We start from the raw sequence: 12,262 nt of genomic DNA on the forward strand, positions 1-12,262 counted from the left end.
TGACACTGAATTTTTCTTGAGGAAAAAGAAAACATCCAAGTAATTTTTTGAACAGTAACTTTTAAGGTTTGAGGTCTGGAGTTTAATCCTATTTCAACTATGAAATATGACAAAATTGCTACTAGCCCTAGTGTGAACAAATATTGGCCTTTCATCATGATATTGGATCATTCTTATTTGTACTCATATTTTTTTCTCCTCAGCTTTAGTGAAGATTTCAAAGTAGGGAGAAAGCTTTGCTTTTGCTGTGGTGTTTAACTTCCTTCAAAAAAATCTAAATGGCAGCCAGACTACTTTTAATTATTTATGATAAATAGAAGTGTTACCCATAGCATAGGAAGGCTGAAGCTGGTAGTATTGCTAACTCTGATTACAGTAATTTCCTTGTTACCTTTATTGAATAGGTTTAAATCTTCAGACATGCAAAGACTGAAAGTCAAGACCGTTCCCAACTGGGAATGTGTCTGCTACTTGTCCCAAACAGGCTTCCCCACCTGTCTTCTTTGTTTGGCCTGTTTAATGTTTTGTTGGAAGATGAAAACCCTTTTCAGGCAAGAGTCAAATTGCACAGCTTGCTAAGACAATGGGTTTGGGCAGGCAGGAATTTCATAGGCTTTGGGTCAAAGGCAATAATCATAAAAAGTAATGTGTTGTAAATGTTAGGGACTTGGGGTTTGCATGGCTGGGTGGCTGGAGCAGCCCCTGACAGGTTTTGCTGTGTGTACCTGCAATTAAAGAGCTGTTGAAGAGCTGAAAGGAGGGGAGTGCAGTCAGGACAACCCCAGACTCTCTCAGCCTGAGCTTTGCAGCCCACCTGGCCCAGAGATGGACTGAGGGACAGCAGGGGCAGCTCCTCCACACCAGCCTGAGCTCAGACCCCTGCCCTGACTCCTTTTAGCAAATGCTCAGCAGGGGCAGCATCTTGTACACTTCATACATTTCAAGACTCAATGATCAGATGTCACTTTTCTTCTTCTCTTTCTTGAGAAGCATTCCTTTAGGACAAATTGTCCCTGTTTCCCCCAAGCAGCCAAATACAGCAAGCAGGCAGAGACATGTTTCCTAAATGCCAGTGGTAGATGTGGATCCAACATTCTGGTTCTGCTTCCAAGGCTGTGGATTAATGGATATGGCATTACCATAATAGAGCAGAGAATAATTATAGGTTTCCTACTGCTCTGTGATAACCTCCACTGTATTTTAGGCTCTTGCAGCGCCAGTGCCCAGTTCTGTTCTTGGATGCTGGGAGTATGTGTGCTGGGTATTAAATTTTTTTGCCTGGAACATTTTTGCACAAACCACAGTCAGATCTGTGACTGTGTCAGAGCTGTAAATTGCTTGCTTTTGTGAAAAGCCTTGAGACTGTGGGGTGCATAATTTGGGAGGACATTGGCAGCCTGGCCCAGATGTCAATATGTGGAGACATTCATTTGAGCAGAATCTACGCCCTGGTTTACAATTTGAATTCAAAATCTGTTTTAAATTTAAACTTTGTAGAACAAAAGAAAAATCATTTGATGTTGTGACAGTCACACTCCATTGTTTCAGGTCTCCTGCTTGCGTTCACAACGTCATAAAGCTTTCTTAGCTTTTGATTCTTTGTAGCTTTAAATAAATCTGCCCCACAGACCACAGAGAGTTACTTTATCCTAGTGCATGCTATTCCTTTTGGGATCTAGCTGTACCCTCTCCTTGCTTCTGGAGGATTTAGCTTTGGCACAGCCCTCAGCAGGTGCAGCTGGCTTTAGTTCAGTGATCCAGTGATTGAACTGCTGCGCTGTTAATGATGCCTACAAAATTAATTAAGTTCATGAGTTTAGGTTCATTTCTGAGCAGTTGGGATGAATGGAGCAGATCCTTTTGCTTTGGAATTGAGAACAAAGCTGCCATTCACCTCAGGATGCCCCAGCCAGGGGTTCTCTGCCTTTCAAGCTGGTGGCTGACTCATTTTCCAGGCTAACTAATCTTGTACCAGCCCTCTGGAATGGAAGGTCATGTAGAAATGCCTTATGGGGCATTTCTTTTCAGGCAAAAAACTGTTTTAGTTACTTTTAGTTGATAGGACTTATCTATCAACCTATACTCAAAATAGGGATGACTTCTGCAAGACAACTGCAGTTAAGGAGTAGCAATCAGGATTATTTTCATAGCAGGTGCTGTCCCAGGCAGGGCAGGCTCTCTGCAGGTTTGGGAATCATATCTGTGCTGGCTTTATCCCTTTTGGAGTGTGGGAGATGTGGCAACAAAGAAAGGACCAAAGTGTAAAGCTCTGGTGACTCCTAAGTAGTTGTGGAGAAGTTTTTTGTGACTTTTATCTTTTGGATACATTTTTATGCTGATAACTTAGAGCATGCAGTAATTCCCATTTTCAATGAATGTATCTGATTTCCTTCTCTCCATGAAGTACAACAGAGTGAGAGAAAATACTCAGATGGGCAGATAATGTGGGAAGAGTCATAAAGAAACAAATTTTGATCACAAGTCCAGTTGGCCTGGACCCTTTTGTAGGTTAGTTGCTTCTAGACAGCATCTTGGGAATTACAAGTGTGTGTTCACAGACTCTCTGTGTTTTTAAGACTGCTGAGATTCTGTTTATGCAGGACTTCAGCACATCCAGTTAGTCCTCAGCAAGAAACTCAGACGAAACTCTAAACACAATCATTTTCCTGTTAAAAATCTGGTTTAAATAAAATAAAAATTTTCCATGCACAACAGTTGAGTTTTTTTTCAGTAGGAATATTCTAAGCAAAACTTTTTGTTCTGAACAGAGAAAGGAAATCCTTCATTTCATTGTGCTGGGAATATGCTTGAGGAAAAGTGTCTCCAAACTCATGGTATTTCAGACTGGCTACATATGGCTTGTGCTACTGAGGGGTTCCATGTATGGCTCCTCAATCCTGTAGTGGATATCCAGCAGTCAGGAGAGGGCTCTTCCCTCTGGGATTGCCTCTTTTCTGCCCCTTTGAACCCAGCTGATCCTGGGAGTAAAGTAAGAGGAGCTTTTGCTTCAACCCATCTGGTTCATCCAGCTTCAGCCAGCACAAGTCTGGTGTTTATGGCCAAATAATTGAGGCAATGCTTCCAAATAGGAAAAATTGAATATACCACAGCAGATATCAGTACTGTTTCTGTTTCATGTCTGCCCTTCATCTCATCAAAGTTAGGAGTTCTATGAAATACAAAATTTTCTCATAGTGGATACTTTCTTTGTAGGTGTACTGATTTGGTTCCTCAGGTGGTTCTTTCCCACAGTGTCTTTCTGGTTGGAGCTTTCCCAAGTTAGGAGTTGTGCTATCCCCTTTACAGGGTGATTCTCTGGGGGAGAATTTCTGAGTGATTTCCTATGAAGTCAATATATATAAATTAATATGTATAATCTGCATGTATACCATTGGCTTCAGCAGTGATAAGCCATGAATGAGCTTTTCTCTCTGCATGTGCACAGAGCTCTCTAGGACATACAGACTGAGCACCTCATCAGGTGAGGGGCAAGGCTTTGAGTTCAACCCATCCAGGCATTTGGTGGTGTTAATCCATCATGGCCATCACAAAGAAATCCTTTCCTTTGGACTGTTATCTCAGAGAGCAGAATGCCTTTCTGCAGTATGACACTTTCTCTTTGATATTAGGGATTTGTATGAAGCCATATCGTTCCATTAAACACCTACTTTTTGAGAGGCAGCAAGAGTGGAAGAAAGAGATTCAATCCCAGAGAAGTGTAAATGCTCAGACTGTATTTAAAACAAGCATTTTGAGTTTCTTGCTGTGGCCATGAAAATAAAAACCTGCCAACATAATGTGTTAGTGTTTTAGCTCAGATCTGAGATCGGTTTTCATAACGGAACCTTCCACTTAAGGATCTGCCAGCCAATTCATTTGGGAAGAGTTGTCTGTCCCACTTCATTTTCCATACTGTGTTAAAAATTCAACCAGAACTCCTCTGTTTATGCTTGTTCTGTGAGCACTTTGCATTTTTGCATCTCCAAGATGTGTTCAGTGCAGCCGTATCCTGCCAGAGAGTTGAGATCTGCTGGAATTCTGTGGATTGGCAGGGGGGGATCTCTCCCCATCCCCAGTGATTCCATGGGCCTGTGTGTGTGCTGTGCTCCCTCCACAGAGGGAGCTGTGTGGGACAGCAGGCCCCTGGTTAAAGCATGTTCCTTGGAGCCTTTCTCAGGGTGTGGCATTAGTTCAGAGCTTCAATCTAATTAGAAAAAGACATATTCGGTTTTGATGATAATTTGTTATGATTTGGTATTTCCCATATTTGGGAAAACTTGATGCATTGTTTTTCGCTCTTTATGTCTAAATTTTTCCTAAACTGATGAAGTGCTTTTTATTTCAAATACCCTGTCTTTATTTTTCCTTTTAACGAGAGGTTTGAACCAATTTGGGGAAAATGTTTATTTTTTCCCAGTATTTTCTTCAGCCTAGAATTTATTTATTCACCCAATTTTTGTCAAAGGTCCTAATTAGATTTCTGTGTCTGGCTTTTAAATCCTTGGAAATTGGAATTCCTTATATCAACATTGTCATTGCTGTAGTTACAGGTCATGTGCTTTTTCTGTTTTCAAGCCAGACACTGAGTTGAAATGGTGTGGTCTATTCTTAAACTATTAGGAAGGAAAAAAAAGGGGGTGGGGGTGTCAGAGATGTTTTAAGAGTAGTCCTGAAATAATCTTTGCATTTATTGACTGCAGAGATTATTTATTTATTTATTTCCCTATTTATTTATAGGGATATAAATAGTTAACTAATGTCTTTTTTCCCCCCCCAAAATATGTCATGTTAATTATTCTCTTGCAGCAAAGAGCAACCAGCACACCTTTACAACCAATGGGATGTGAATCACCATCACTTCTCCTCTGGTTGCAAAAACTCCAGTACAACAGGATGGAAAGAAACATAAGGCATTTAAAATACACATTTCTGTCCCAGATAAGAAAGTGGGAGTTTAGAGAGTCTATGAAACCATCCCATCTTCTGCTCAGTGTCACATAAGAGGATGTTGCTTCTTGTTGTAGGCCCTCCAAAACATAAAATAGATATCCCAGACAGTTTTCCAGCTGTATGGAAAGACTTTTCCTGTTCTTTGGCTTTTCTCTGTCTACAGTATCAGTAGCTACGAGCTCTTAACTTTGGTTTGCAGATAGGAAATAAAAATAGCTTCTCTTTTTCTGCTCAAGGCAAGGTTGAATGGGGCTTGGAGCAACCTGGGCTAGTGGAAGGTGTCCCTGCCCATGGCAGTGGTTTGGAACAAGATGAGTTTTAAGGTCCCTGCCAGCCCAACCCATTCTGTGATTCATATTTCAGTCCCTGGATAGTATTCTTGGATGAAAGGGAAGATTTCCTTCTACTCCAGAAAATAATTTTGAAGAGAGAAATTTTATTTGGTTTTTACTTAGGCAAAACTGCAAGAAAAACTCAAGTGCTTCAGTAAAAGTGAGTTTGCTTTGAAGATACATGTTCAAATTGTACCACCCTAATGAAGAGAATATGTCTGTGTAAGCTCACCTTGGCTAAACATGAGTCACAAATAAGCTGTCTTGTAAAACATCAAAGAAAATCCACCTCTGAGTAGGATTTCTCTTTGAGAACAGTTATGATGATGTTCTTCCCTGAGATGCATTTGAGCTGTGTTGCACTTGCTGGTATTCCCAGGACTGCACAGAGCTGCAGTTTTCAGTGATATTTAGCATTTTTAATACCTTTTAGTTGACTGACTTTTCAAGCACAGTTTAGTACTGATTTTTGGAGATGATTCTTAGTGTTCAGATAGAAAACAGCCCATGTAATACTAAATCATCAGGAGCATTGTTCATGCTTTGGGGAGGAATATATTTGGGGATATTGATAAAAACCCTTCTGTGTGTTAGGACAGACTTTGCTGTGAGAGTTCTTGTCCTCTGTGTCCTTCTGCTCCTGCCTGTTCCCCTTGCTGCTGTCCTGGCACAGCAGACTTTAACATCAGCTTCTCAGAAATCAGACTTGTGCATCTGTCCCCATCATCCAGATTTCCTGGGAACTGCAATTCAGTTGTGAGGGAAGTAACACAGAGTTTTCCTAAGGACAGACTGTGCAAAGCAGCCATGTAGGCTGGAAGAGCAGCACTCTGAGCTGCCTGCTCCAGAGCTGCTGTGCTCCTGCCCTGCTCTCCCCCAGGCACATGCACAGCCTGTTATTTGACTGATTTATGCACTGAAGTGGCCAGACCAGGAGTTGTTTCAGCAGAGAAGAATCTTAAACACAAGGTCCTTTTAAGGTCCTCAAGACGTGCACTCCAAACAGTAACCAGTTTTTTTTTTTTTTTAATGTGAGCATTCTGCTGGAGTTTCTGACCAGTGGAGAAGAGATCTTTTTGCAGGGACTTGTTTCTAGTCACAAGTTTAAACCCAAACACGTTCATTTGCCTGACTCTGTGCTTATATTGTCTCTTTTTTAGGTCTCTCTGTACAGTAGTGTGCAAGTGGACATACACGTCAGATAGAGGTTGGGATGACAGTTTCTGGAAAATGATTGGTTTGGAAGATCTGGTGAAGGATAAGTATGAAAAAATAGGTATATCAGGGTTGGGGTTTAATATACACCTATATTCATATTAATAAATATACATATATATCCATATTAATAAATATATGTCAGTATTAATTAATATTCACATATATTAATATTAATAAATATAAATATTTATTAAAATTAATTTAAAATATATATAAAAGACAGAAATATATGAGATGGGGCTTTGAACAACCTGGTCTAGTGGAAGGTGTCCCTGCCCATGGCAAGGGGGTGAAATGAGATGAGCTTTAAGGTCCCTCCCAACCCAACCCATTCTCTGATTCTATGAATAAAAGATATATACATATGAAAAGATATTTTGCTGTATTATTGTGAATGTCAGCAGCTTCAAATGGGTTGCTGAGATGCCCATAGAGAACAGATTTCCTAAGTGCATTTTTTACTTTGCATTGTTGTGGGAAACTGTTTAAATTTTTTATCTCCTACCCTGGAAGGCCTTTTTGTACTGCTCAGTCTCAACAATAGAGGAGTAAAAAGGAGCCCCAGCAACTGATGACATGAAGGACACACTGTATATGGGTATATTGGATAGCAGGCAAAAAAAGCTACAATATAGTAATTTTTTAGCTCTTACTGATAGTCTGATTTGTGACCTGTACCCATCTCCCTTATAGTCATTTTCAAAAAAAAGTGCTACTTCTGCTTGTTGTTATCTTTATACATTTTTTTTCACTCTCAGAGCCCAAGTTTAATTAGAATAGTAGCCTTGCTAATAGCAGTTCCTACAGCAGATATTCATTAAAAGTCCATAACGTTAATATACCAGAAAATTTCCAGGATAACTTTATTAGACTTTCCCTGTTAACTTAATGGACTTTTAATGGATGTCCTAAGCAGACATGTCATTAACAAGAATATTACCAGACATGAATTAAAATATGCTCATTCATCAAAGTTAATTATCTGAAATTTCCTTTGATTTTTTTTTTTTTTAATGTCGAGCACTTTGAACAAGTTTGTACAGCAGTTTAAATGCAGCAACATGAAGTGGAAATGGTGGAGGAAGGATTGTAGTGAAAAGAAATGTAATGAAATCTATAAACTTTTCTGATCATCACATAATCTGCTATCAGTCATTTCTGGGTTATCAGAAAATGGTACTTGAAAGCTTCTTTGAATAGATTTCAGCTTTTCTCCTGCAAAGGAAACTGCTTATGCAGAGGTACAAAACCTACCAGGAGAATGAGGCTTTCAACTTCCTGAGGTTTTGGGTTGAATACAGTTCTTACAACATCTGTCACTTGTGGCTTTTAGCAAATCTTCAACAAGTTAAAATAAGACTTGCAATAAATACATGTTTTTACCAGAAAATTGAACATCTTGCCAGCTGGTGGTATCATGGAAGGGTATTTTAAAAATAAATTATTTATGAAGTGCAAGCTAAGGCTTGAATACAATATTTATGCAATGCACTTCAAGGACAGTGCAAAGCAATTTGCCATTTTAAGTAACAACATGCATGTTTTAAATGATAAAGTAGCCATTAATAAAAGGGGCCTTTTGTTGTGATGGGAGCCTCATAACACTGGCCTATATATGGCTCAACATTCATTAAGAGAGAAACCATCAATTCCCAGTATCAGGCTTCCATGTTAGTTAAAACACAACGTTTACAAAATAAATCACTAAGTTATCTTCTGGTGATATGCTTCTTGCAAGACAGAAGTGTTTCTTGTGAGTTACTGGTGGAAGAGTCTAGTTCCATGAAAGACTGTGGGAGTTTTTAAAGAAAGGAACCATAGAATCCCTGAGAGGCTCTTGGCTGGAGTTGGAGAAGCACAGCCTGACCTCCAAAACTGCACCAAACCTTAGGGCAGAACTTGTAGTTTTTGCTCACCTTGAGAAATCCTTTTGGTTTTCAGATTCTGGGGCCGATTCCCTCAGGTGAATCCACAGCATAAGACAATTTCTATTTGCATAATAATGCTGAAACCTGGCCCTAGGGAGAATATGAGCTTATTTCCCTGACCATTTGTCTAACCCTGCCTTTTTCAAAAGGCAAGGTGTTGCTTTTGTTATCATTAGCCGTGTGATAACATCACAGAAAGCAGCAGAGTGTCCTTCATCCTGTGTCTGTGCAGAGGGAATGAGAAGCTCGCTGCCCCAGCGTGGAACCCAGCCAGGCACCACTCCATTCCTTTGGGTTTCTCTCCTGCCCTGTCCTTCTTGGAGTCTCTAGGAAGGGTGCAGAAGGAGTCAAAGCAAAGCACTTCACCCTGCCTAGGAGCTGCTCCATGGTGGTGTGTCCCAGGGAAGTGCTTTGCTTTCTGCCACCCTGAGATCTTACCAGTGTCCCTGGGTGTGGGGAATGGGAATGGTGTTCCAATGAGAGCTGGGGGCTTTGCTTGTTTTAATGTCTTCAGTGGTGCTGGACTTGAGAGGAGCACTCTGAATCAGCTCAGCTTTCCTCAAATTAATCAGGATAGATTAATCCAGGTAGATGCACCTACCAGGAAGGTGATACTCAGCCCCTGAGCAAACTGTAGCTGGAATGGTCCTGGGGAGTGGGAGATTCCTTTCCACACATCCCACAGTGTCAGGACTGGTGGTGAGGCACCATCCTTGCAGCCACAGCATCCCACCTTTCACCAACTCAGCTCAAACACAACAAGCTGTGTTTGCAGCAGTGCTGCTCACAGGGGAACAGCCTCAGCTGCTGGAAGTTCATCCCCTTATCCCAAGGGAAGGCCTCTCTGGACAGTGTGTGCCTCCAGGAGGAGCATCAGAGCCTGCCATGGCTGACAGGGAAGGATGGGAAGCAGGGCACTGAGCTGCCCTGCAGATAAAGGAGCTCAAACTTGTCAGATAACCCAGGCAGGAGGAGGGTGAAGGGAGGTTGTACATGCTCAAAACCTCCTCCTAAAATGAAAACAAAACCAAAAACCTGACAGGGCTGAACTAATTCTGGTGGAATTTCCTCTTCTGTTCTCAAGCTGCTCTAAGCCCGTGTCTGTCTGCTCAAGGCTTGTTTAGCTCAAAGGCAAGGATGTATTTTAGTGCCTGCACGTTCCCCTTGTAAAGAGAGATAATGGCCTTTTTCTCATGTATCTCTTCTGAAAGACAGCAAGGCTCTGAATTATCATTTCTTTTAAGCAAAGCAAAATGTCACAAGATAAAATTAGAAAAATTTTCTGACTGTAACAAAAGTAAGTACAAAGTTTACCAGTTTCAAATATGCAGAAAAGCTATGTTTGTCTTGTTGGGGTTTTTTTCCCCAATCTCTACTGAAATCATTATTATTTCCAATCAGAGGGAACCAAAGATGAATAACAACAAATAGATTTTTTTTCATTTGTAAGTATCTTTAACTTTCATGCCACTGGAAATTCTTATAGAAATTACCCAAGAACAACTTCTTTAGGGTACATATTTCTTTATTCTGGTAAATACGCTTTTAAGCATCACTTTTAAAGCTCCTTGCCCTTTAAAAATACATTTACTGTAATCAGAGTGCTGTGGTTCCAGGGAGTACACTCCTCTTGGTTTCAGTTTAACTTAACATATGACCTTGTTGATAAGGGTGACCCTCACATCTGACCTTTAGGATCTTCCACAAACCTTTCCCATATCAGGGCGTGGGTTCACATCTGAAAACTCCCAGGCCTTTGACATTTTCTGTTTCTCAGAGCAGACTAACCTTTCAGGGAATCCACATAACAAGTTGTTTGGGATCCCTTCTGTACATCAGGAATTTACTGATCAGGCTTGTGAAGGTAAAGAGTCTTTATCTGGAGATACTGAAAAATTTATTGATGCCATTAATTTGCTCACCAAGAGAGTGGAAGATGACTTGTATTCAAACCACTGTGAAAGTGTTGTGTACTAGAGGCATTAGCATTTATCTGCTGTGGTAAAAGCACATGATGAGTATCTCTTTGTGGTATTATAAAACCTAGAAAGACATTAACAATTCTGTTAAAATTTCATGTACTATAGAGCTCCTAGGATACTGGAGCATACATTCCATTTGGAGAAAAATGCCTGATAAATTTTCACCACAGCCTTCTACTTCAGGGCCTACTTAAGGGACCAAATAATGATTTTTTTATTGAATGGTAATATTTCATACCAGGTCTTTTTTGGGTTGAAGATGGTGGCTTTGTGTGAGAGAGCGTTGTGGGTACTGCAGGATAGGTTCTGCTGATCTTATAGGTTTTGTAGCTTTTGTAAAGGGCAGTTTGTCACCTTCTTTCATCTGTGCAGAAGCAGCAAACTGATGCCAATTAAGTAGCTGAAGTTTTGCTTAATTTGCTTTAGCGTACAACTGGAAGAATTCTTTCATTTTTTATTTTGGTGGTGATGGTGGCATAAGGAAGCCTGTGCTCCTTATACATCTCTTTACTTAAATCCCATTCTGGGTCTTTTTCCCACTCATTTCCCACCTTCAAGAAGAATGTTTTCCATTTTCCACAAATTGTCCCTTTCTTCCTACAGTAGAATTTCTGCTTTTTATTTGTTTGTTTTGATTTATTTTTGTTTGGTTTGGTTTTTGTTTTGTTTTTGTTGTTGTTGGTTTTGTTTTAATTTTGGCACTGTGTTTTCAATTAAGAAGGGTTTGACGTGTCTCTAAGGTGCATTTCTGGTTAGTGGCCTTTACTCCCCTCCATCAGTTTACCAGTTCAGCACCCTTCTTATTCCAACACTCTGCCTGTGCTTTAATGTACAGCCCCAACACTTTAGAACCCCATTTTTAGCTCTCTCCTTAATTCCTGGACTTTGGGAACTGCAGGCTTGATGTTTTTATGGGCCTCTGCACTTGCATGTGCCATTTTTAACATCCTGAAACGATGGATCTGTATAATTGGAAGAATGGATGTTCTTTTCTAATGCTGTTTCATTTGAAGTACTCATTAATAACTTGATAGTACAAAAAATTTGTTTTTATATCAATAGTTACATTCCTGCATGTGCCACTGAATCCTTCCATATACAAGGCTAATTATGGCATTGAATATCTCATTTTTTACACTTGAAATAGGGTGTGCTTAGGTTCTCTGTTTTGTCAGTAGTTAGCTCTAATACTTGGGTGTTCTCTTAATTTATTTACATTTAGGCTGAAAATGGGAGATTCAGTGCAGGGTGGGAGAATTTGGTCAATCTGAACTCGGTGCCACAGCAGCTGTGGAGGGAATGGTCAATCCATTTGTTCTGCCAGTTTTCCCTTTCTCTTCCAAGGCCTTTGATGCCAGATGCTCTGGAGCATATGAGGGATTTCCTTGAAAGCTGAGAGAAAGGGATGATGATTTTTATTTTTTTTTTTCAGGTCAGATTGTAGCTGCCAGTTCCTCATAAAGCTGGATTGCAGCAACAAGCTTTAAACACTGTACTTTGCAAATGGTAGAGAATAATAAGTAAAGGGATTCTCTGGTATGGGATGCCTGTATCTTTCTTTCTGTGGTCTTTTGCTATCCCCAATAAATTACAACACGCTGCAATTTCAAACAAAATTAAAATGATGAATCAGAGGATATTTACACTTACATGCTGTCAAAATCCATGGAATTTACAAGTGAATAGTGTTCCAAATATGCTAACATTTTTCTGGCTTCCTGTCATTTCAGTCTGTCCAAGAGCTGTAGTAACTCCAAAGGAGCTGAAACTGGCACAGTGCAAAGAGGTTTTTGGGTGTCTCCTTCCTGAGAGCTCGAGGCATTATTTCATAATACATGATTCAGCAGGAAGA

At 40.2% G+C, this 12,262-nt stretch overlaps 1 protein-coding gene across 4 annotated transcripts in view; it reads left to right on the top strand.

The window, feature by feature from the left end:
- Positions 1–12,262, top strand: part of FGGY (FGGY carbohydrate kinase domain containing) — a 156,149-nt gene that overhangs the window by 61,650 nt on the left and 82,237 nt on the right. For all 4 annotated transcript variants that reach the window (XM_071436844.1, XM_071436846.1, XM_071436845.1 and 1 more), the window contains one exon: positions 6,443–6,558. In XM_071436844.1, the coding sequence (XP_071292945.1) occupies positions 6,443–6,558 (116 nt within the window). The remainder of the gene's footprint in view (positions 1–6,442; positions 6,559–12,262) is intronic.

Source organism: Agelaius tricolor, unplaced genomic scaffold, assembly GCF_023055355.1.
Source record: "Agelaius tricolor isolate 1412-34295 unplaced genomic scaffold, bAgeTri1.0.p SCAF_11, whole genome shotgun sequence".
NCBI classification, from domain to species: domain Eukaryota; kingdom Metazoa; phylum Chordata; class Aves; order Passeriformes; family Icteridae; genus Agelaius; species Agelaius tricolor.